The sequence below is a fragment of the Chelonia mydas genome, chromosome 23 (assembly GCF_015237465.2).
Source record: "Chelonia mydas isolate rCheMyd1 chromosome 23, rCheMyd1.pri.v2, whole genome shotgun sequence".
NCBI classification, from domain to species: domain Eukaryota; kingdom Metazoa; phylum Chordata; order Testudines; family Cheloniidae; genus Chelonia; species Chelonia mydas.
Window position 1 is genome coordinate 15560835 of NC_051263.2, and position 24867 is coordinate 15585701.

The 24867-nt window shown below is 61.7% G+C and overlaps 1 protein-coding gene across 1 annotated transcript in view; it reads left to right on the forward strand.

Moving 5' to 3' along the window:
• LOC114021846 (proline-rich protein 36) overlaps nucleotides 1-24561 on the forward strand; it is a 29995-nt gene extending 5434 nt beyond the window's left edge. Inside the window, exons 4-19 of the mRNA XM_043534609.1 lie at nucleotides 3042-3093; nucleotides 3791-3982; nucleotides 6107-6283; nucleotides 6676-6912; nucleotides 7166-7393; nucleotides 8980-9123; nucleotides 12002-12229; nucleotides 12706-12855; nucleotides 13558-13785; nucleotides 14378-14500; nucleotides 15612-15734; nucleotides 16442-16669; nucleotides 17013-17351; nucleotides 20820-21050; nucleotides 21518-22405; nucleotides 23006-24561. Coding sequence (XP_043390544.1) covers nucleotides 3042-3093; nucleotides 3791-3982; nucleotides 6107-6283; nucleotides 6676-6912; nucleotides 7166-7393; nucleotides 8980-9123; nucleotides 12002-12229; nucleotides 12706-12855; nucleotides 13558-13785; nucleotides 14378-14500; nucleotides 15612-15734; nucleotides 16442-16669; nucleotides 17013-17351; nucleotides 20820-21050; nucleotides 21518-22405; nucleotides 23006-24078 — 4641 coding nt within the window. The 3' untranslated portion in view covers nucleotides 24079-24561. The remainder of the gene's footprint in view (nucleotides 1-3041; nucleotides 3094-3790; nucleotides 3983-6106; nucleotides 6284-6675; nucleotides 6913-7165; nucleotides 7394-8979; nucleotides 9124-12001; nucleotides 12230-12705; nucleotides 12856-13557; nucleotides 13786-14377; nucleotides 14501-15611; nucleotides 15735-16441; nucleotides 16670-17012; nucleotides 17352-20819; nucleotides 21051-21517; nucleotides 22406-23005) is intronic.
• Nucleotides 24562-24867: the final 306 nt, after the last annotated feature.

A 24867-nucleotide genomic window follows, 5' to 3' on the forward strand; every position in this document is an offset into this window, starting at 1 on the left:
GGTGGTCCCCCAGAAGTATCGCCGCAAGCTCCTGTACCTGGCCCATGACATCCCCCTCGCAGGGCACCAGGGAATCCGGCGCACCCGGCAGAGGTTGCTACAGAACTTTTACTGGCCCGGGGTCTTTACCACTGTCCGGCAGTATTGCCGATCCTGTGACCCTTGTCAGAGGGTGGGGAAGGCCCGGGACAAGGGGAAAGCGGCTTTGAGACCTTTGCCCATCACAGAGGAGCCTTTCTGAAGGTGGCCATGGACATCGTGGGACCTCTCAGCAAGACGACCCAGTTGGGGAAGAAATACATTCTGGTGGTGGTAGATTTTGCCACCCGCTACCCCGAGGCAGTGCCCTTTGCTTCCATTGAAGCAGACACCATGGCAGATGCGCTCCTGACCATTTTCAGCCGAGTGGGGTTCCCCAAGGAAGTCTTGACAGACCAAGGGTCCAACTTCATGTTGGCCCTGCTCCGGTGCTTGTGGGAGAAATGTGGGGTCCGGCACAACTGGGCCTCAGCTTATTACCCCCAGTCCAATGGGCTGGTGGAGAGGTTCAATGCGACGCTAAAGATGATGCTGAAAACCTTTATGAACCAGCACCCGCAGGACTGGGACAAGTACTTACCTCACCTGCTGTTCGCGTACAGGGAGGTGCCCCAGGAGTCTACCGGATTTTCGCCTTTCGAACTGTTATATGGAAGGAGGGTGAGGGGCCCCCTGGACCTGATGAGAGATGAATGGGAGGGGAAGGCCACTCCCGATGGAGAGCCAGTGGTGGAGTATGTCCTGATCTTCCGAGAGAGACTGCCTGAACTCATGGGCCTGGCCAGGGAGAATCTGGCCAGAGCCCAGAAGAAGCAGAAGGTCTGGTATGACCGCACGGCGCGGGCCCGTGCCTATGCCACCGGGGATCAGGTGATGATTCTCATCCCCGTGAGAAAGAACAAACTACAGGCCCCTTGGGAGGGCCCTTTCAAGGTTGTCAAGCAGCTCAATGAGGTAAACTATGTGGTGGAGCTGTCGAACCGGGCACACCACCGCCGGGTGTACCATGTGAATGTGATGAAGCCATATTATGCCAGGGCGAATGTGGTGTTGGCCGTGTGTGGACAGTGGGAGGAGGAGGGAGATGACCCTTTAGTAGATCTATTCCCTGGGACCAGAGCTGGTTCTCCCCTGGAAACAATTCCCCTCTCGCATCAGCTAACCCCTGCCCAGCAAGCTGAGGTCAGGGGGGTGCTGCGTCCGTACCGACAGCTGTTTTCCAACCAGCCTGGATGCAGTAATCTGACTGTCCACCGGGTACAGACACGGTCGCACCCACCGATAAGATGCTCCCCCTTCCAAGTCACAGGAAAAACTGCTCAGGACCTGGAAAGAGAGGTCCGGGACATGCTGGCTTTGGGGGTGATCCAGCCATCTGCCAGCCCTTGGGCCTCGCCGGTGGTGCTAGTCCCCAAAAAGGACGGGTCGGTCCGGTTCTGTGTGGACTATCCGAAGCTCAATGCCATCACTGTATCTGATGCCTACCCCATGCCCAGGCCGGATGAGCTCCTAGACAAGCTGGGAGGAGCTCGGTACCTGACCACCACGGACCTTACAAAGGGCTACTGGCAAGTGCCGCTGGATGCAGATGCCCAGCTGAAATCGGCCTTTATCACCCCTCTGAGGCTCTGTGAGTTCCTGACCCTGCCTTTCGGCCTCAAGGGAGCGCCGGCCACCTTCCAGCGCGTGGTGGACCAGCTACTGAGGGGGATGGAGAGTTTTGCCGTGGCGTATATTGATGACATTTGTGTCTTTAGCCAGACCTGGGAGGACCATGTGTCCCAGGTTAGACTCGTGCTGGACCGACTCCAGGGGGCTGGGCTGACTGTAAAAGTGGAGAAGTGCAAGGTGGGGATGGCTGAAGTATCTTACCTGGGCCTTCGGGTGGGGAGCGGCTGCCTAAAGCCGGAACCAGCCAAGGTGGAGGTGATCAGAGACTGGCCTGCTCCCCACACCAAAAAGCAGGTCCAAGCCTTTATTGGGATGGCAGGATACTACCGAAGATTTGTGCCTCACTTTAGCGCCATAGCCACCCCCATCACTGAGCTATGCAAGAAGGGGAAGCCAGACAAGGTGGTCTGGACCGAGCAGTGCCAGGAGGCTTTCCGGGCGCTGAAGGAGGCTCTGGTCAGTGGCCCAGTTCTGGCAAACCCAGACTTTGACAAGCCCTTTGTGGTGTTCACCGACTCCTCAGACACAGGCCTGGGGGCGGTGTTAATGCAGGAGGATGAAAAGGGGGAGAGACACCCCATTGTGTACCTGAGCAAGAAGTTGCTACCCCAGGAGCAACACTACGCGGCCATCGAGAAGGAGTGCCTGGCCATGGTGTGGGCCCTCAAGAAACTAGAGCCCTATCTCTTCGGGCGACACTTCACCGTGTACACCGACCACTCTCCCCTGACCTGGCTGCACCAGATGAAAGGAGCCAACGCCAAGCTCCTGAGATGGAGCCTGCTGCTGCAGGATTACGACATGGACATGGTCCACGTGAAGGGAAGTGCCAACATGATAGCGGATGTGCTGTCCCGGAGAGGGGGCCCTGAACTTCCCCAGGTCACTGGTCAGAGTGACCCCGCTCAGTTCAGTCTCGAAGGGGGGAGAGATGTGACGATGTGACGCAGCAGGGAGGGGGGAGTGTTGACCTGGGAATGTGCCCTGGGGATGGGAGACCTGAGAGCCTGTGACCTGAGCCAGGAGGGGGAGGGGGAGGTAACACCTCTGCCCAGGAATGTGGACGGAGGCTGCAGCAGGGAGCCTGCTGGGGGGGTTTAGTTTTCAGTTTGGGGCTGGGTGGAGGAACACAGGGAACCCCAGGGCTGGGGTCTAAGCTCCCTGCTCCCCCAGAAGGACTTGACTGAGGGGTCCTGGTTGTACCCACAAGCTCTGTTTCGGACTGTGTTCCTGTTGTCCAATAAACCTTCTGTTTTACTGGCTGGCTGAGAGTCTCAGTGAATCCCAGAAAGAGGGGTGCAGGGCCTGGACTCCCCCACACTCCGTGACAGGCTGCCCACCTGGATCCCGGGGTGCCATGCTTGCTGTCAAGGATAAATCCAGGTGACGTCTGGGGCGGGGGTCGCCGTGGTTGCCTGCCCTGGGGAATTGTGGGGAGCTGGGATCCTGTGTGTCGCTGTGTCTCGGCCTCGGCTGTATCAGACACAGAGGCTGAGCTCCCCACCCAGCTCCCCAGTAGGGAGGCAGATGGTGTCCCAGTGCATGCTGGGAAATTCTGGCCAACTGCATGTTAGCCTTGTCCGTATCCTACTGCCCAGCCATGTCTGGCCAATGGCCTGTCCGTATTCTACCACCCAGCTGTCTCTGCCCCAGGGCATGCTGGGAAAACCTGGCCCATGGCCTGTCCATACCCTACTGCCCAGCTGTCACTCCCATGGAAGATTTGGACAGAAATGACTGGTTTGGGTCTTTTTCTCTTGGATGAAAATAACTCGTTCTCATTTTTTACCAAAATGTCTTTTTTTTTTTTTCTGAATAGCAGCCGTGTTAGTCTGTATCCGCAAAAAGAACAGGAGGACTTGTGGCACCTTATGCTTATGCTCAAATAAATTTGTTAGTCTCTAAGGTGCCACAAGTCCACCTGTTTTTTTTTTTTTCTGCTATTTTGTTGCCAAAATGGCTCTTTTTACCTTCGAGTTTTCTCTTTTTTGTTGTTGTTTCTCTTCTCTTCTATCTTCTTCCTTCCTTCTGTTTCTTTCTTTTTTTTTTTTTACCACCTTCCCTCCTCTTCTTTTTCCAGCTTTTTCCCCCACTCCACCACCTCTGGATCCTGCTGGTTTTCCGTTGCCTGAGCTCTGGACCGGGCCCCATATGGACGCCCCTCCTGCCGCAGCCCCCGATCCCACTCTGCCCCCCATGGCTGCTGCCTGCCTGGATCCCACAGACGGACCCCCGACATCCAAGACAAATCCAGGTGAGGCCCTGGGGGAAGGTAGGTGCTGCCCGCCTTGGAGGATCCTGGGTAGTCAGGATCGTGCATGTCGTGAGTTGCCGGTTCTCGGTCCGGTTAGAACAGGCTGAGCAGAGAGGCTGAGGGCTGGACTGGATCCAGAGGCTGCTCCCTCCATGCCCCTCCCTAAGGAGGCAGGCGCTGCCCCAGTGCATGCTGGGAAAACCTGGCCAGTGGCCTGTCTGTACCCTACCGCCCAGCCCTCACTGCCCCGGTGCATGCTGGGAAAACCTGGTCAATGGCCTGACTGTATCCTGCTGCCCAGTATCTCTCATGGCGTCTCTGTCTTGCCAGACGTTGCGGACCCCCTGCTGCTACTCTGCAGCACCCTGGGCTCCTACCCCAATGGCCTGCGGGTCTTCAGCCTGAGGAAGGCCATGTGGCTGAGGCATGGGGTGAACCTGGAGTCATTCAGCCAGCAACAGGGATATCTGGGCACCCTGGACTATCTGACCAAGCTGCGTGGGATCAGGCTGCAGGGGCTGGAGAGAGGGGACAAGTGTCTCGTTAAGCTTCAGACAGATGAGGAGGGAAGGATGGGGTCCATGCGTCAGGGCTGAACTAGTCTTGGTTAAGGATGAGGGCAGGTTATCCCACTCCTCACACCAATGGGCATCCTGCACCTTCCTCTGAGGCTCACTAGAGTGTATGGCCTTGGGCTTCCTCTGACACTTTTCGGGCTTAACTGAGGTGTCCTGGGTGAATTGCTACCACCTGGTGGCAGCAGGAGGGACTCTTGTCTGTGATATAGTTAGATCGACATGGTGTCAGTTAGATGCTGGGTTGCTTACGTCATGTTACCGGCTTTCAGGAGTCGTCCCACAGAGCCCCACGCCGACGGTACAATGGACGCAAGCGCTCCTGGTGGGGACGCGCACTGCCAACACATAACCGCGGTAGCTGTGTGCCGACAGAATTTTGTCATGGAGACGTGGCCCTAGAATCAAACCAAATTGAAGTTTATTTAATGGAGCTTGACACCGATTCAAAGAAGGGTTTGCAAACATAAAGTTGCAGGGAAAAGTAAAACATAACCCGTCATCTTCAGCTTCCAGTTTATTAACAAGTTCCTTCCCTGTCTACTGAGGTATTTCTCACCCAAAGGTCGGTCCATACAACGCTTGTCCAGCCCGGAGAGCTGGGATTTCATGAGGCACTCGCGCTGCCAAAATATCTCCTCCGTAACGATTCCATCTTGTGCCCATTTGAAACTCTACAGTGCATCAGTGTAGACACTAGGGAGGTGCCCTCACACGTTTGTCTGCCTTCATAATCAAGGTGTTTCATTATCTTCAGCTTAGCCCAGAGGGTCCCCTGTTCAGAGTCTTTCCTTGGGGGGTTCTTTTCTTTGTAAACACCCAGGTGTTTACCTGCTCCAGCCTGTAAACGCAGCAGGGCTGGGTCGAAAGATACCTGATTGTTCTCATTCTCAACTGAGTTAGCCGAGACCCGCCCTGCCTCCGGGGGACATGCTTCATCTCCAGCGGTTTCGGAACATAATCTCCTACATTTTAGGTATCTCTTAAACTCCTTTCCTGTACAAACACCTCCTGCTAGCCACGAGGATCGGCCAGTTCTTAGCTTTCAGCTGCACGCCCCCTTCGGTGACGTCTCGGGAGGGTGGCCGGACGCAGTTGTAATATACCCGTCTGGGCACGTCTGCGTCACGCTCCCCAGCACGGTCGCATCTCCCACAGTGCAGCCTCCTATCCCCAAGAGCGGGGACCCTGGGGCATTGTGGGAGATGCAGTCCGTCCGATCAGGGAGGCTCGGCCTTAGGGTAGAATCGGGGGCGCATAACGCACCCTGGCGACTTTTCTGAATGGAAACATTTTGTTTTTTTCATGAAAACTTGAAATTTTCCATGGAAGATTTGGACAGGATTGACTGTTTTTTATCTTGGATAAAAGTGATTCATTCTCATTTTTTACAAAAATGACTTTTTTCCTGTTGTTTTGTTGCCAAAATGAGTCTTTTTATCCTCGAGTTTTCTCTTTTTTGTTGTTGTTTCTCTTCTCTTTTATCTTCTTCCTTCCTTCTGTTTCTTTCTTTTCTTTTCTTTTCTTTTCTTTTTTTTTACCACCTTCCCTCCTCTTCTCTTCCCAGCTGGATTTACCCCCACTCCACCACCTCTGGATCCTGCTGGTTTTCCGTTGCCCGAGCTCTGGACTGGGCCCCACATGGACGCCCCTCCTGCCGCAGCCCCTGATCCCACTCTGCCCCCTGTGGCTGCTGCCTGCCTGGATCCCACAGACGGACCCCCAACATCCAAGACAAATCCAGGTGAGGCCCCGGGGGAAGGTAGGTGCTGCCCACCCTGGAGGATTCTGGGTAGTCAGGATCGTGCATGTCGTGAGTTGCTGGTTCTCGGTCCAGTTAGAACAGGCTGAGCAGAGAGGCCGAGGGCTGGACTGGATCCAGAGGCTGCTCCCTCCATGCCCCTCCCTAAGGAGGCAGGCGCTGCCCCAGTGCATGCTGGGAAAACCGGGCCAATGGCCTATCCATATCCTACCGCCCAGCCGTCACTGCCCCGGTGCATGCTGGGAAAACCTGGCCAATGTCCATACACTGTCTCTCTGAGTGGTGGTCTCCAAGGGCACAGGTTTGGGGTCTCGTGGGCTGGAGGGGCTCCCCTTCCTGTTGTTCAGCCCTGCTGTCTCCCTCCCTCTATGCAGACTTGGGTGAAGTCTTGGCCTACGTCTCGCACACCCTAAACTGCCACCGCAAGGGTATGAGGGTGAAACCGTTGATGAAGAGGCTGCTGAAGGAGCGTGGGGTGGACCTGTTGGCATTCAGCCAGGACGGGGGGTACCAGGGAGTCGTGTCCTTCCTGCAGGAGGTGCCGGGTATCGAACTCTGGAACCCCGAGAAGGGAGAGAAGTGTCGTGTCCTGAGCTGTACCTTTAAGAAGAGTGAGTGAGGAGATGGTTTCTTGTAGGGCTGCCCCAGCCCGGCCCCCTTCTTGAGCGGGGAGAGAGCCCGTGGCCAATGGCACACTGGCCTCGCTGCACCCTGCTGTGTCTGCCCAGTGCATGCTGGGGAAATCCGGCCAATGGCTTCTGTGCAGTCAACTGTGTCTGCCCCAGAGCAGGCTGGGAAAACATGGCCAATGGCCTGTCTGTATCGTGCTGCCCAGTATCTCTCATCGTGTCTCTGTCTTGCCAGACATCGCAGACCCTCTGCCACTACTCTGCAGCACCCTGGGCTCCTACCCCAATGGCCTGCGGGTCTTCAGCCTGCGGAAGGCCATGTGGCAGAGGCACGGGGTGAACTTGGAGGAGTTCAGCCAGCAACAGGGATATCTGAACACCCTGGACTATCTGACCAGACTGTGTGGGATCAGGCTGCAGGGGCTGGAGAGAGGGGAAAAGTGTCTTGTCCAGCTTCAGAAGGGTGAGGAGAGAGGGATGGGGTCCAGGTGTCAGGGCTGAACTGGTCTTGCATAGGATGAGGGCAGGTTATCCTACTGCTCACACCAATGGGCATCCTGCACCTTCCTCTGAGGCCCAACAGACTATATGGCCCTTTGGGCTCCCTCCCCCATGAGATTTCATCTCCCACGATGCACTGTGCTGCTGCCATCATGCACCGCCTTCCCCCACCAAGACTATAGGCCATGGTGCATTGTGGGAGATGTAGTCCGACCAGGAACCCTGGGCTGTAGAGGAGAATGGGAGCCACGAGGCATCTGAACTAAAACTCCCATGAGGCACCGTGGTGACTTCTAAATTGAAGTAGCTCACTGAAAACTTGAAATTTTCTAGGGACAATCTGGACCTTTTTGCCTCATGTTTACTTGACAAGAGTGACTCTCTTCCCCCCTCCGCCCCCCCCCCCTTTTTTTGGGGGGGACAAAAATGACTTTTTTCCTCACTCTTTTTTTTGACGTCTGCCATTTTTTCTCTGATTTTTGACAAAAGCGAGGTTTTTCCTTCCATATTTTTTTGACAAAAATGACATTTTTCCATCTGTTTTCTTGACAAAAGTGACTTTTTTTACCTCATGTTGTTTGGCAAAACCGATTTTTTTTTCCCCCCTCGCTCTGCTTTTTTGAGAAAAGCTGCTCCTTTTTTCTCAGGTTGGCTTGATGAAAATGACCCCCTGTCCCTTCACGTTTTTTGATACGTGCAACGGTTTTCTCTTGGATTATTAACAAAAGCAATGTTTTCCCGCAGCGTTTTTGGAGAAAAATGGCTCCTTTCTTCCTCCGCTTTCTTCCCAAATGGCGACTTTTAGTTCCCTCGGGCCTGGTCTACCTGTAAAACGTTGGTGGACGGAGCAATGGCCTGCGGGGGTGTGAACAAACCGTGCTCCGGAGCCTCGCCGCCCTGGCCCCGGTGTAGACTCGGCCAGGCGGAGGCTGAATGTGCCCGTGGCCGCGGCTCCCATTATTCGGGGAGTGGAGGTCCTCCTGCAAACCCCCGTTCCGGGGCTGTAACCGCTGCGGCGGGGGTACAGCGCCACAGACGCGGCCCCACGGCTGCACTGCTCGGGCGCCCGTAGTGTAGACGTGGCCTCAGGGGTTTTCGGACAAACTCGAGTGGTTTTTTTTTTCACTCCAGTGTTTAATGAAAGCCTCTGTTCCCTGCAGTTTTCTTCACCCAAGGGACTCTGTTCGCGCTTCTTGGGGGCACAAAAATGTCTTTTTCCTTTTCCTTTTTTCTGTTTCTTTTGATCAAAAAAGTGGCAGGAAAGGAGGACGGCACAGCTGGGCCTGTGCCCAGTATGAGGGATAGCCGTGCCCGGTGGGGGGAGCTGGGGGAGGGGGCCGTGCCCGGTGGGGGGAGCTGGGGGAGGGGGATGTGCTTGGTGGGGGGAGCGGGGAGGGGAGGGGACATGCCCGGTGGGGGGGAGCTGGGGGAGGGGAAGGCGTCTTGTCCGGTGGGGATAGCTTTGGGGGGAGGGGGACGTGTGGGGGCCGGCTGTACTTGTCTTTTCACGGCCACTGAGGTGGTCTTGTTTCTTTTCCCTTCCTTTAGGTGCCGCTGTGAAGCCCCCTGCCCCACAGCCCCCCCCCGCTCCCCCATTGGCCCGGCGCAGCAGCAGCCCCCCGCCCGATGCCCCTGCCCCCCCCTCGCGGCCTGCCGACCGGGGGCCGATGGGAGCCCCGGGGGAGACGCCCGGTGAGCAGCTTAGCCGGCTTCTCAGCAAGGCCGCTGCGTGTGGGGCATGAGCCTGGGCGGGGAGACCTCAGCCCAAGCCAGGCCCCCCAGTGCCACCCCTACATCACCCCGCAGCCTGAGCTCCCGTCTGCCCCTCTAGGGAAGGGCTCTGTGGGGCTTGGCGGCTGGGCTCTTTCCTTTGCCCATCTCGGGGGGCACGTTGGGGCAGGGCACATTTTGGGGGGAGATTGTTGTGGGGGTGGCTGTGTTGGCGGGGGCTAGGTGTGTGATATCATTGCCATTTGTGGGAGACATCTTCAGGGGGCTGTCGGGTTTATGTTGGTGGGGGGGGATGGAGGGAGCAGGTTGGTGGGATGGGGGGTTGTGGGGGAGATGGGGATGGAGGGAGCAGGTTGGAGGGGTGGGGGACGTGCAGGGGGCTGGGGATGGAGGGAGCAGGTTGGGGGCTGTGGGGGGGATGGGGATGGAGGGAGCAGGTTGGAGGGTTGGGGCACGTCCAGGGGGCTGGGGATGGAGGGAGCAGGTTGGGGGCTGTGGGGGAGATGGGGATGGAGGGAGCAGGTTGGAGGGGTGGGGGACGGGCAGGGGCTGGGGATGGAGGGAGCAGGTTGGGGGCTGTGGGGGGGATGGAGGGAGCAGGTTGGAGGGGTGGGGGACGGGCAGGGGGCTGGGGATGGAGGGAGCAGGTTGGGGGCTGTGGGGGGGCTGGGGATGGAGGGAGCAGGTTGGAGGGGTGGGGGACGGGCAGGGGCTGGGGATGGAGGGAGCAGGTTGGGGGCTGTGGGGGGGATGGAGGGAGCAGGTTGGAGGGGTGGGGGACGGGCAGGGGGCTGGGGATGGAGGGAGCAGGTTGGGGGCTGTGGGGGGGTGGGGATGGAGGGAGCAGGTTGGAGGGGTGGGGGACGTGCAGGGGCTGGGGATGGAGGGAGCAGGTTGGGGGCTGTGGGGGCGATGGGGATGGAGGGAGCAGGTTGGAGGGGTGGGGGACGGGCAGGGGGCTGGGGATGGAGGGAGCAGTTGGAGGGGTGGGGGACGGGCTGGGGATGGAGGGAGCAGGTTGGGGGCTGTGGGGGGGCTGGGGATGGAGGGAGCAGGTTGGAGGGGTGGGGGACGGGCAGGGGGCTGGGGATGGAGGGAGCAGGTTGGAGGGGTGGGGGACGGGCAGGGGGCTGGGGATGGAGGGAGCAGGTTGGAGGGGTGGGGGACGTGAAGGGGGCTGGGGATGGAGGGAGCAGGTTGGGGGCTGTGGGGGGGCTGGGGATGGAGGGAGCAGGTTGGAGGGGTGGGGGACGTGCAGGGGGCTGGGGATGGAGGGAGCAGGTTGGGGGCTGTGGGGGCGATGGGGATGGAGGGAGCAGGTTGGAGGGGTGGGGGATGTGCAGGGGGCTGGAGATGGAGGGAGCAGGTTGGGGGCTGTGGGGGCGATGGGGATGGAGGGAGCAGGTTGGAGGGGTGGGGGACGTGCAGGGGGCTGGGGATGGAGGGAGCAGGTTGGGGGCTGTGGGGGCGATGGAGGGAGCAGGTTGGAGGGGTGGGGGACGTGCAGGGGGCTGGGGATGGAGGGAGCAGGTTGGGGGCTGTGGGGGCGATGGGGATGGAGGGAGCAGGTTGGAGGGGTGGGGGACGTGCAGGGGGCTGGGGATGGAGGGAGCAGGTTGGGGGCTGTGGGGGGGCTGGGGATGGAGGGAGCAGGTTGGGGGCTGTGGGGGCGATGGGGATGGAGGGAGCAGGTTGGAGGGGTGGGGGATGTGCAGGGGGCTGGGGATGGAGGGAGCAGGTTGGGGGCTGTGGGGGGGCTGGGGATGGAGGGAGCAGGTTGGAGGGGTGGGGGACGTGCAGGGGGCTGGGGATGGAGGGAGCAGGTTGGGGGCTGTGGGGGCGATGGGGATGGAGGGAGCAGGTTGGAGGGGTGGGGGACGTGCAGGGGGCTGGGGATGGAGGGAGCAGGTTGGGGGCTGTGGGGGCGATGGGGATGGAGGGAGCAGGTTGGAGGGGTGGGGGGATGTGCAGGGGGCTGGGGATGGAGGGAGCAGGTTGGGGGCTGTGGGGGGGATGGAGGGAGCAGGTTGGAGGGGTGGGGGACGTGCAGGGGGCTGGGGATGGAGGGAGCAGGTTGGGGGCTGTGGGGGCGATGGGGATGGAGGGAGCAGGTTGGAGGGGTGGGGAACGTGCAGGGGGCTGGGGATGGAGGGAGCAGGTTGGGGGCTGTGGGGGCGATGGGGATGGAGGGAGCAGGTTGGAGGGGTGGGGGGATGTGCAGGGGGCTGGGGATGGAGGGAGCAGGTTGGGGGCTGTGGGGGGGCTGGGGATGGAGGGAGCAGGTTGGGGGCTGTGGGGGCGATGGGGATGGAGGGAGCAGGTTGGAGGGGTGGGGGACGTGCAGGGGGCTGGGGATGGAGGGAGCAGGTTGGGGGCTGTGGGGGGGGATGGGGATGGAGGGAGCAGGTTGGAGGGGTGGGGGACGGGCAGGGGGCTGGGGATGGAGGGAGCAGGTTGGAGGGGTGGGGGATGTGCAGGGGGCTGGGGATGGAGGGAGCAGATTGGTGCCATGGAGGGGCTGTGGGGGGGAGCTGGGAATTGGGGGGGAGGCTGTGGATGGAGGGAGCCTGTGGCAGGGGTACAGGGATTGGCTGGGGGGACACACTGGCAGCGAACTGTGAGGAACGGGGGGCAGCCTGTGGGGTGCTCTGCTGGGCCCTGCCCCTGCTCTGGGGATGCCCGAGGACTCAGGCCCGTGGGGCTGCCAAACTGCCCCTCACCCCCAGCACCGGGTCTGCACCCACAGGGTGCCCCATGGCGGGGGGGGGGCTCTCAGCTGGGGCGGGCTCTCACAACCCCCTCTTCTCCCCCCCCCTCCCCCCGCCCGGTCCGGTTGCAGGCTTGGCCGAGGTCTCGGCCTGTGTGCGGGATGTGCTGGGCCGCTTCCCGCTGGGGCTGAAGGTGGGCAAGCTGAAGGAGGCGCTGCGGGGCGAGCGCGGGCTGGACCTGGAGGAGCTGAGCTGTCAGCGGGGCTGCGGGGACGCCCTGCACCTGCTCCGGGCTCTGCCCCACCTGCGGCTGGGGGACCCGGGCAAGGGTGACGCCTGCCTGGCCCGGCTGAGCGCGGGTAGGGGGGCAAGCGGCCGGAGGGGTGGGGGGCAGTTGGGCCGTGGAAGGTGGGGGAGCACGTGGCTGTGGGGGAGCCCTGCTCCGTGGGAGAGGGGGCAGGGCATGCCTGGGCATGTGCCCAGGTAGTGGGGGTTCCTGGGCTGTGGGGAGGCTGCTCCTGGTGGGGGAGGCATGGGTGGGCCTGCTGCAGGGCAGGGGGCCATGCCCAGTGGGGGGAACTGGTGGGGGGGGGAGGGAAATGTGCCCAGTGGCAGGGGGAGGGGGATGTGCTTGGTGGGGGGAGCGGGGAGGGGAGTGGAGGGGATGTGCCCAGTGGTGGGAGGAGGGGGAGGGGGATGTACTAGGTGGGGGGAGCGAGGAGGGGAGGGGATGTGTCTGGTGGGGGGAGCTGGGGGTGGGGATAGGTTTGGGGGCCGGTTGTACTTGTCTTTTCACTCCCACTGAGGTGGTCTTGTTTCTTTTCCCCTCCTTTAGGTGCTGCTATGAAGACCCCTGCCCCACAGCCCCCCCCAGACCCCGCTGCCCCATCGGCCCGGCACGGCAGCAGCCCCCCGCCCGATGCCTCTGCACCGCCCTTGCAGCCTGCCGACGGGGAGCCCAGGGGAGCCCCCGGGGAGACGCCCGGTGAGCAGCTTAGCCAGCTTCTCAGCAAGGCCGCTGCGTGTGGGGCATGGGCTTGGGTGGGGAAGCCTCAGCCCAAGCCAGGCCCCCCAATGCCACCCCTGCATCGCCCCAGAGCCTCAGCTCCTGTCTGCCACCCCGGGGAAGGGCTCTGTGGGGCTCGGCGGTTGGTCTCTTTTCCCAGGGTGGTCCAATAAAAGAGATTCTCTTGCCTATCTCGCGGAGGCTATGGGGCAGGGCACATTGGAGGGAGATTGTTTTGTGGGGGGGTTTGGGGCTTTGTTGGTTGGGCCAGATGTGTGGGTGCCATGGGCATTTGTGGTGGGCATCTTGGGGGGGACTGTCAGGGGGGTTCATTTTGGTGGGTGGAGGGGCTGTAGGGAGGGCTGGGGATAGAGGGAGCAGGTTGGTGGGGTGGGGACTTTGGGGGGATGGGAATGGAGGGAGCCCACGGCAGAGGTACAGGGGTTGGCTGGGGGGACACACTGGCAGCGGAGTGTGAAGAGGGGGGGCCAGCCTGTGGGGTGCTCTCCTGGGCCCTGCCCCTGCTCTGGGCATGCCCGAGGACTCAGGGCTGTGGGGCTGCCAAACTGCCCCTCACCCCCAGCGCCGGGTCTGCACCCACAGGGTGACCCATGGCGGGGGGGCTCTCAGCTGACGCGGGCTCTCACAATCCCCTCTTTCCCCCCCCCCGTCTGTTTGCAGGCTTGGCCGAGGTCTCGGCCTGTGTGCGGGATGTGCTGGGCCGCTTCCCGCTGGGGCTGAAGGTGGGCAAGCTGAAGGAGGCGCTGCGGAGCGAGGGCGGGCTGGACCTGGAGGAGCTGAGCCGTCAGCGGGGCTGCGGGGACGCCCTGCACCTGCTCCGGGCTCTGCCCCACCTGCGGCTGGGGGACCCGGGCAAGGGCGACGCCTGCCTGGCCCGGCTGAGCGCGGGTAGGGGGGCAAGCGGCTGGAGGGGTGGGGGGCAGTTGGGCCGTGGAAGGTGGGGGAGGACGTGGCTGTGGGGGAGCCCTGCTCCGTGGGAGAGGGGGCAGGGCATGCCTGGGCATGTGCCCAGGGAGTGGGGGTTCCTGGGGTGTGGGGAGGCTGCTCCTGGTGGGGGAGGCATGGGTGGGCCTGCTGCAGGGCAGGGGGCCATGCCCAGTGGGGGGAACTGGTGCGGGGGGGAGGGAAATGTGCCCGGTGGCAGGGGGAGGGGGATGTGCTTGGTGGGGGGAGCGGGGAGGGGAGGGGACGTGCCCGGTGGCAGGGGGAGGGGGATGTGCTTGGTGGGGGGAGCGGGGAGGGGAGGGGACGTGCCCGGTGGCAGGGGGAGGGGGATGTGCTTGGTGGGGGGAGCGGGGAGGGGAGGGGACGTGCCCGGTGGCAGGGGGAGGGGGAGGGGGATGTGCTTGGTGGGGGCAGCGGGGAGGGGAGGGGAGCTTGGGGTGGGGATAGCTTTGGCGGGAGGGGGACGTATGGGGGCCGGCTGTACTTGTCTTTTCACTCCCACTGAGGTGATCTTGTTTCTTCTCCCCTCCTTTAGGTGCCACTGTGAAGCCCACTGCCCCATTGGCCCGGCACGGCAGCAGCCCCCCGCCCGATGCCCCTGCACCCCCCTTGCAGCCTGCCGACGGGGAGCCCAGGGGAGCCCCAGGGGAGACGCCTGGTGAGCAGCTTAGCCAGCTTCTCAGCAAGGCTGTTGCGTGTGGGGCATGGGCTTGGGAGGGGAAGCCTCAGCCCAAGCCAGGGACCCCCAATGCCACCCCTGCATCGCCCCAGAGCCTGAGCTCCTGTCTGCCACCCCGGGGAAGGGCTCTGTGGGGCTCGGCGGTTGGTCTCTTTTCCCAGGGTGGTCCAATAAAAGAGATTCTCTTGCCTATCTCGCGGAGGCTATGGGGCAGGGCACATTGTAGGGAGATTGTTTGTGGCGGGGGGGGGGGGGGGGGGGGGTTGGGGGCTTTGTTGGTTGGGCCAGGTGCGTGGGTGCCATGGGCATTTGTGGGGGGGCATCTCGGGGGGACTGTCGGGGGGGTTCATTTTGGTGGGTGGAGGGGCTGTAGGGAGGGCTGGGGATAGAGGGAGCAGGTTGGTGGGGTGGGGATTGTGGGGGGATGGGAATGGAGGGAGCCCACGGCAGGGGTATAGGGGTTGGCTGGGGGGACACACTGGCAACAGACTGTGAGGAGGGGGGGCCAGCCTGTGGGGTGCTCTCCTGGGCCCTGCCCCTGCTCTGGGGATGCCTGAGGACTCAGGGCTGTGGGGCTGCCAAACTGCCCCTCACCCCCAGCACCGGCTCTGCACCCACTGGGGGGAGAGGGAAATGTGCCCGGTGGCAGGGGGAGGGGGATGTGCTTGGTGGGGGGAGCGGGGAGGGGGAGGGGAGGGGACGTGCCCGGTGGCAGGGGGAGGGGGATGTGCTTGGTGGGGGGAGCGGGGAGGGGGAGGGGAGGGGACGTGCCCGGTGGCAGGGGCAGGGGGATGTGCTTGGTGGGGGGAGCTGGGAGGGGAGGGGATGTGCCCGGTGGTGGGAGGAGGGGGAGGGGGATGTGCTTGGTGGGGGGAGCGGGGAGGGGAGGGGACGTGCCTGGTGGCGGGAGGAGGGGGAGGGGGATGTGCTTGGTGGGGGGAGCGGGGAGGGGAGGGGAGGGGAGGGGACATGCCCGGTGGGGGGAGCTGGGGGTGGGGAGAGCTTTGGCGGGAGGGGGACGTATGGGGGCCGGCTGTACTTGTCTTTTCACTCCCACTGAGGTGATCTTGTTTCTTCTCCCCTCCTTTAGGTGCCACTGTGAAGCCCACTGCCCCATTGGCCCGGCACGGCAGCAGCCCCCCGCCCGATGCCCCTGCACCCGCCTTGCAGCCTGCCGACGGGGAGCCCAGGGGAGCCCCGGGGGAGACGCCTGGTGAGCAGCTTAGCCGGCTTCTCAGCAAGGCCGCTGCGTGTGGGGCATGGGCTTGGGTGGGGAAGCCTCAGCCCAAGCCAGGGACCCCCAATGCCACCCCTGCATCGCCCCAGAGCCTGAGCTCCTGTCTGCCACCCCGGGGAAGGGCTCTGTGGGGCTCGGCGGTTGGTCTCTTTTCCCAGGGTGGTCCAATAAAAGAGATTCTCTTGCCTATCTCGGGGAGGCTATGGGGCAGGGCACATTGGAGGGAGATTGTTTGTGGCGGGGGGGGTTGGGGCTTTGTTGGTTGGGCCAGATGCGTGGGTGCCATGGGCATTTGTGGGGGGGCATCTTGGGGGGACTGTCGGGGGGGTTCATTTTGGTGGGTGGAGGGGCTGTAGGGAGGGCTGGGGATAGAGGGAGCAGGTTGGTGGGGTGGGGACTGTGGGGGGATGGGAATGGAGGGAGCCCACGGCAGGGGTACAGGGGTTGGCTGGGGGGACACACTGGCAACAGACTGTGAGGAGGGGGGGCCAGCCTGTGGGGTGCTCTTCTGGGCCCTGCCCCTGCTCTGGGGATGCCTGAGGACTCAGGCCCGTGGGGCAGCCAAACTGCCCCTCATCCCCAGTGCCTGGTCTGCACCCACAGGGTGCCCCATGGCAGGGGGACTCTCAGCTGACGCGGGCTCTCACAATCCCCTCTTTCCCCCCCCCCCCGTCTGTTTGCAGGCTTGGCCGAGGTCTCGGCCTGTGTGCGGGATGTGCTGGGCCGCTTCCCGCTGGGGCTGAAGGTGGGCAAGCTGAAGGAGGCGCTGCGGAGCGAGCGCGGGCTGGACCTGGAGGAGCTGAGCCGTCAGCGGGGCTGCGGGGACGCCCTGCACCTGCTCCGTGCTCTGCCCCACCTGTGGCTGGGGGACCCGGGCAAGGGCGACGCCTGCCTGGCCCGGCTGAGCGCGGGTAGGGGGGCAAGCGGCCGGGGGGGGGCAGGCAGCTAGGCCTATGGTGGGAGATGCAGCTGGGGCCATGCACGGTGTGGAAGGTGGGGGAGGATACAGCTGTGGGGGGCTGTGTTCTGTGGGGGGCGGGCAGCGCATGGCTGGGCATGTGCCCGGAGGGTGGGGGTTGCAGGGCACAATTGGGGTTATGGGCTGTGAGGAGGCCATGCCTGTCAGGGGGAGGCATGGGTGGGCCTGCCCTGGGGTGGGAGGCCCTGCGCCCGCTGCCCGGAGGTGGACCCGTGGGGGCCTCACGCTCTCACTCCATTGAGGGGCTGTGTTGTTTCTTCTCCCCTCCTCATCAGATGCTGCTGTTAATGCCCCTGCCCCCCCTGCCTCCTCCCGGCCTGCTGAGGCGGGGGGGCCGGGCGCTGCAGGCCCAGCGAGGCAGAGGCGCGGCCAGCGGTGGGTGGCAAAGCCCGGTGCGATGGAGGCGTTGATCCGGGGCGCCCTGGCCCCCTGCCCCTTTGGTATGCGGGTGAAGAGGCTGAAGAAGCTGCTGGCGGGGAAGCATGGAGCCAAGCTGGAGGCCTTCAGCCAGGCCAGAGGCTACGGGGACGTGGTCTCCTTCCTGGGGGACGTCCCGGGACTCACGCTCCGGGACCCAGAGAGGGGCAACAACTGCATCGTGCAGCTCCAGAGAGGTAGGGAGTGCAGCCCGGAGCCAGGCTCACCAAAATGAATCCCCCGACAGTCCCCCCAAGATGCCCCCCACAAATGCCCATGGCACCCACACAAAATGTGACGCCAACCTGGGACCCTGACTTACTCCACTCTGCCCTGTTGTTACCTGCACGCATTAGGGCATCTCACCTTTTCCCAGGCTGTAAGGCTCCAGGCGTAACCCGGTTAATTTAGTTATCCCACCTTTTCCCAATTCGTAGGGCTCCAGGTGAAAAGCGCCTACCCGTATCCAATCCGTAGGGCTCCGGGTGTAACTACTTCTGCAGGTGAAAGAGCTTTACCCAGTAATATCCCACATAACCTCTATTAACAATCACCAAAACCAGACGGCACACGCTACACATACAGCGCTCACCACTCCCAATACGACAGGGGAACTTTTCTTGATGGCCGGTCTGGATCAGGCCCATCGGGGGGGCTCCAGTTTCTGCCCGGTGCCATTGGCAGAGCGTTGAGGTCTGGCAGCTCTGATCTCTCGGGCTGTGTCCTGGAGTTGGTTCCCAAAGAACTTCCTTTTGGACCCAGTTTATACAGTGAAACTCGAGCCCTGCTTAGCTATATCTTAACCAATCGTTATAATGAAATCTATCTAACCAATCCTGACATAGTGTAACCAAATTCTCTAACCAATCCTACCCCACCACCTTAATTAATTTACACCTAGGAAAATTAATTATGTAACAGACTGAAACAGAGAACCAGACAGAGACCATACAGACAAACAATAGGGAAGTGGGGACTATAATGACAGAACAATAACGAAATGAGGAGTTCACAACCACAGCTATTGAGAAGTGATTTCTTGCCAGGCAGGATGCTGTCAAACTCCGTTTTCTTTAACCATCTGAAGATCTGTTTCTTTATCTGGCGACAGTGGGGCCATTAGGCCGGGGTCTCCTTCTTAGCAGCCTGGTATGACATTGTTCGAATGTCCTGTAGATGGAAACTGAGGATTTGACTTCCTGCTTCTCAGCTAATGGCTGCTGCTTGGCTGCTCTTTTAATCTGGCTGCAGACGAAGGCCTTCTCCTTACACTCTCACCCCTTCACCTGTCCCCAAGACGATCCCTGGCAGGCCAGGGGCGTGGCTGGCATGTTAGGGTTCGGGGTGGCCAGTGAGGGCCCCATTCTGCCTTCTCCAGGGTCCCCGCATCCCCACGCAGCTTCCTGACCCGGGGAAGCAGCTGCCGGCATCCCCCCAGAGCCGGGGTGGCCGCCAGCTGGGAGGCCGGGGAGCGGGACCCAGAACCTGCTGCCGTGCCGGAGAGAGGTAAGGTGATCAAATGTGGAAAATCTGGAGATTTTTTGCGGGGGGAGGGTAGAGCCCCTAATATTGGGATGTCTGGGCACCCTAGAGAGAAGTGAGGGGGCTGTGCCAGGTTGGGGCGGGGGGGAGTAGCCCAAAGGGCTGCGTTACCTTTGTTATATTCACCTGCAACCTACAGGCCCATATCCATAGAGAAATGGCCCCACACTTGCCCTTCGGTTTTGGGGACCTTGGACTCTAAACCGCCGTGGCAGGAACAGGGAAGTGATAACCGCAAAACCCGTTTTAGCCGGGGTGCGCTGATGAGTTAAAATGCCATCAGCACTGTCCCTCCCCTTGCCAGATTTCACGGGCAAGGTCTGATTTCACGGTCCGTGACACATTCTTCCTGGCTGTGAATTTGGTAGGGCCCTACCTATTGGATAAGTACACCTGATGAAAAGGGTGAGGAAGTTAGATTTTGGCCCAGAAGGCTGAGCACTCGAATGAATCATAGACCTGGAAGGGACCTCGAGAGGGCATCTAGTCCAGTCCCCTGCACGCATGGCAGGACTAAGGATTATCTAGACCATCCCTGACAGGGGTTTGTCCAACCTGCTCTTAAAAATCCCCAATAATGGAGATTCCACAACCGCCTTGGGCAACTTATTCCAGTGTTTAACCACTGACAGTTAGGAAGTTTTTCCTAATGTCCAACCTAACCCCCACTTGTTGCAATTTAAGCCCATTGCTTCTGGTCCTATCCTCAGAGGTTAACGAGAATTTTCTCCCTCCTCCTTGTAACAACCTTTTATGGACTTGAAAACTGTTATCACGTCCCCTCTGACTTCTCTTCTCCAGACTAAACAAACCCGTGTTTTTTCAGTCTTCTCTCGTAGCTCATGTTTTCTAGACCTTTCATCATTTTTGTTGCTCTTCTTTGGACTTTGTCCAGTTCGTCCACATCTTTCCTGAAATGTGGTGCCCAGAACTGGACACCATGCTCCAGTTGAGGCCGAATCAGCGCGGAGCAGAGCGGAAGAATCACTTCTCGTGTCTTGCTTACGACACTCCCGCTAATACAGCCCAGAAAGATGTTCGCTTTTTTTGCAACAATGTCACACTGTTGACTTGTATTTAGCTTGTGATCCATTCTGACCCCCAGACCCCTTCCCGCAGTACTCCTTCCGAGGCCGTCCTTTCCCATTCTGTGTATGTGCAACTGATTGCTCCTCCTAAGTGGAGCGCTTTGCATTTGTCCTGATTGAATTTCATCCTGTTTACTTCAGACCATTTCTCCTGTTTGTCCAGATCATTTTGAATTTTAATCCTGTCCCCCAAAGCACTCACCACCCCTCGAAGGGTTATTCATGATAGCGCTCGGGCCCTGTAATAGGGCCAACCACCGTGTGGAGGGGGCTAGCTAGCCGTCACTTGGGCCTTCAGCTCTGTTGTTATCTGCTGTCCTTGAGCGTTGAGGAACCGGGACCATCAGACCTTTGTCTCTGCTCTCCACGCCCTTGAGGAAGGGTGTGAGCATGCAGGTCTAGGAGTATGATACTCCAGGTATCCCCAATAGTGTATTGTTCCTATCTCGTTATGAGCTTTTCTGGCTTTATTACCGATCTTAATCAAAATCGCCGCGGCTTTGCTTTTCCCCTGGTGCGAGTGTCCTTGCCAGGCGCCCCGAGGTTCCCGCCAAGGTATCAAACTCCGTGGTATTAGCCTGGTTCTGGGACAAGAGCCTTATTCCCGCTGGATCAGCTGGCCATCGGTACAAGTATTGTTAACGTCGAATAGGATAGGGCGACGCTCCCCACACGGGTGTGTATGGCGGGCAAAACCGATCACCCCAGATCCCAGCGATCGGGGTTGGAGAGGGGGTGCAGATCCGAATGGGCCAGAATCCAAGGAATAGCTATAGGCCAGTGAGAGGGTGTGTAGGGGCTGCCCCCTAGTGGAGGGTAGGGGAATTGTAGCCTGTGTGCTGGAAGAAGTGGGGTGTAGCTGGTTTCCCCCTCCCACCCTAGGACATGAGAAACTCGGATTCATCCCTTCCCGGTTCCCTGGAGCCAGCCAGTCCCTGCCCTTGCGCTGGATGGGAGCTGGCGCCCCCTAGAGGGGAAAAGCCCCATTCCCCACCCCTGACCTTGGCGATCTTTCTTCCCTCCTCCTCTGTGCAGGTGTGACTGAGGTCCTGACGCTGCTCAAGTGCCTGCTACGCCCATACAAGTCTGGCCTGCGGCTGCAGAAGGTGCAGGAGTTGCTGCTGGAGAGACACAGGCTGGATCTGAAGCGGTTTGTTAGCTCCCAGGGCGAGGAGGACGTGCTGGGATTCCTGCAGAGGCGCCTGCCCGCACTGCAGTACAGGCAGGCGGAGAAGGGGGAGAATTGTATCGTCTGGCTGGGGACAGGTACGACGGGGGGGTGGAGGGGACGGGACAATAAATCCCACTCAGAGCTGGGAACAGAACCCAGGAGTCCTGGCTCCCAGCCCCTCCCCTCCCTGCTCAAACCACTAGGCCCCCACTCCCCTCCCGGAGCCAGGGAGAGAACCCAGGAGTCCTGGCTCCCCCTGGACCGGCAATCAGAACTCCATTCCACAGGCCAGAGCCCCGCCCCTAGCTCTCCATGGGGCCATCGGGGGTAGCTGAGACCTGGATTCCTTATTGTCTGTCTCCCCGGCTGTGGGGCAGGCTGCGGGGCTCCCCCCACCTATCCATGGCGTATACCTGCCTTTGCTCCAGTGCATTGTGGGAAAAGTCCAGGCAGGTCTGGAGCGGGATGCAGGCAGCGCGGTAGCTGCCGTGCATGCTGGGGGATGCCATGTGCCTGTTACCCACCCTGACCTGATGGCACTTTTCCACCCCCCCTCCTCTAGGGCAGAAGAAAGGCTCTGGATCTTTGCCCCCTGACAGTACCCGCCCTCTGCCCAGCTCCAAGAGGTGCCTCCTCCCAACGAACGCTGCAGTGCGCCCGGCCCCACCCGCCACCGACTGCCTCAACCCTCGGCTGCCCAGTGCTACCACCAACCGGCCTCTGCTTCCCAGCCTGCCCTCGGGCCGGGAGCCCTTCCGCGCCCCAGCTGTCCTGGGCAAGCTGGGAAAATCCCCAAGGGCCAACCCCCGCCTCCCAGCCTGGTTACTGAGCCCACCCCGGCCCACCAGCGCCTGCTTAGGCCTGCGAGCAGAGGAGGGGACCCAGGAGTCCGGAGCCAGGCCTGCCAGCGCCCCCTTGGCCCTGCGAGCAGAGGAGGGGACCCAGGAGTCCGGGGCCAGGCCTGCCAGCGCCCCCTTGACCCTGCGAACAGAGGAGGGGACCCAGGAGTCCAAGGCCAGGCCTGCCAGCGCCCCCTTGACCCTGCGAACAGAGGAGGGGACCCAGGAGTCCAGGGCCAGGCCTGCCAGCGCTCCCTTGACCCTGCGAACAGAGGAGGGGACCCAGGAGTCCAGGGCCAGGCCTGCCAGCGCTCCCTTGACCCTGCGAACAGAGGAGGGGACCCAGGAGTCCGGGGCCCAGCCACCTGAGGACCTGAGGGAGCTGAAGCAGAAGGTGGGGGCCATCCTGGCCGGGCACCCCGGGGGCATGTCCCTCTTCCAGTTCCGTGCCGCATACAGCGCTGCCCACCAGCACCCGCTGCCCCTGGGCCGCACGGCCTCCACCAAGCAGCGCCTGGCGCAGATGCCTGACGTGGTGCGGATGCAGGGCTGCGGGGTGCAGATGCTGCTGCTGCCAGTGGACCCCAATGGACCCCCCGGGGGAGAGCCTGGTACGTAACGGGGGGGCAGCTGCCTTGCATTGTTCGGGGGGGATATTGAGGGGCTGGGCTGGGTCCCCCACAAAGGGTGTGTGATTGGGGGGGGGTCAGGTTGGGCCACTCTGTTGTTTTGTGACTGGCTCGGCCAGTCCTCCTCCTTCCCAGCTCTCCCTGTGGCGGGACATCTCCCACAATGCCCTGCTGTGTGGCCCACCCCGGAGCAGCCCAGACCTTCCCAGAATGCACTGGGGCATAATGCACAGCAGGGCGGGACGTTTCCCAGCATGCATTGCTGGTGTTGCGCTGCATCCCACTCTCTGAGGCACGCTGGGCATTTCCCAGAATGCACTGGGCAGGCAGCGCATCGATGGCGGGGCAGAACTCTGTCCCCCCTGCTGGTTGGTCAGGCTCAGAGGATAAAAGCCTCCAACCGCTGCCGGCTGAGGGAGCTCCCCTGCCAGCCCAAGCACCGTGTAGCGCCGAGCTTGGCAGGCCCAAACCATGCGGGCAGGGGCAGGGACGTGGTTCAGCCTTGGGGGTGGCACCGGGTCAGACCCGCTGGGTTGGCTCTGCCCCACTGTCAGTGGGATTTAACTGGGTTTGTTTTTCAAGGTCTTGCCCTGTGGATCCCGCAAGAAGCTGCTGCCCTGGCTGGGGACCCCGACGACCCATCTGACCCCCCTCCTGCCCCTGCTGTTTCTGACCCAGCTGGGGACTCCCACGTTCCAGCCAAGCCCTGTTCCACTCTGGCCGAGATCCCCCCAGCTCCCACCCTGACTGGGGACCCCAACACTCCAGCTGAGCCCCCTCCCCTGCCTGCAGCTCCCACCCTGACTGGGGACCCCGACACCCCAGCTAAGCCCCTTCCCACCCTGGCCGAGATCCCTCCGGTCCTCACAGCTCCTGACCGAGCTGGGGACCCCAAAGTCCCAGTCGAACCCCCTCCCACCTTCGTGGATCCAAGACAGGGGCCGAGCTCCCAGGCCCTTCAGCGCCCAGAAGCCGCCAGACCTGAAGCCAGCTGGGAGTTACCCAACTTGGTGCCCAGTGCCCCCGTGGTTCTCCCTGCATCGGGGCCGGGCAGCAGCTCGTGGTTCAAGGTTGGGGCAGAGTCTCCCCTGGCCCCGGGTGATCTCGGTGCTGCTGCTCGACCGGTCGTGTACCCTCCTCCCCAGGAGGTCCCCCCGGCCCCTGCTGCAGGCCCAGAGCCGCCCTCCTTGTGCCCAGCGTCACTGGGGCCACCCCAGGCCCGGCTCAAGCGGGTCCAACTGGTGCCTCCCTTCCAAGACCACCCCTGGGCTGGGGATGCCCCTCGGGCACAGCCGGTCCTTAAAGCCCTGGGTCAGAACCAGGGCACGTCAGCAGCTGTGGGATCCCCTGTGGGCCCGATCCCTGCAGATCCATCCACGGGCCAGGCCATCTCCCCTGCTAAGCAGCTCCCAGGGGTGGCCCCGGATCCCCTCCCACCTCCAGATGCCAGTGTCTTAGCGACCCCCGAGCGGGGCTGGCCAGAGATCGGGCCAAATGGAGATGTTGGCTCTCCTGTTGACCCCTTGCGGCGCTGCAGTCCGACCCAGCTGGTCCCCTCTGCAGGGAGGACCCAGCCGGGACCATGGGGCGAGATCCCCTCCGCCCCACTGGCCCACTCGCCGCCACGCAACACCGACACCTGCATTATCCTATAGCCACCGCTGGCAACTCAGGCTGGCAACTCTGGGGTGGAGCAGGTCGGCCTGCAGCCAACTCAGCACAGTGCCTGCCGGAGAGGTCGGGAAATGAACCCCTGTGATTTCCCCAGTAGGGGGCACTGGGGCATTTCTCCCCCCAGGACTTGATTGGGGAGTGACGATCTCTTTAGTGGGCTTGAAAACGTGGGCTCACAACTTTAAAGAAGTGGCCACTGACTATTTTGGCGGGGGAGGTGGCTTAACTTCAGGACTTCCAACTCCAGACCCGCCCTGAGACCACCCCCGCCCCCCCCCCAGCTCCACCGAATCGCGAGTGCTCGGTGGTTCTGGAAACCAGTCGTGGCTTTTCAACTGCACGTTGCCCCAAACCGGTGGCCACTTCCTGAAAGCGGTGGCCAGCCACTGACGTCTCAGGGAAACCGGCCGGGGTCCCGCGTGCAGCATTTACATTTTATCCATTAAATTTTCCAAGAAGCGGCAGCCAAAGCTCCCGTGTGGTTTGGTTTCCCCGGCGTCTCTTGAAGTGGCTGGGGCCTGTAACTCTTCGCTTGCCACGGCTTAGCCCGGCCTCCGCCTTTGTTCCGGCGTCCGAATTATTTCTGCAGCGCCAGCGGGTGAGCGCAGGGGCGTCGTTTTGCCGCTCTGTGCCTCGGTTTCCCCAAGCTGCAGGATGGGATTAATGATCGTGACCAGCTGGGTAAGATGTACAGATTGTTTTGACGTGTACTGATGAAAAGCCCTTCCCAAGCTGGATGGGTGGGGGTGGGGGGTGTTTCCAAAATCTCC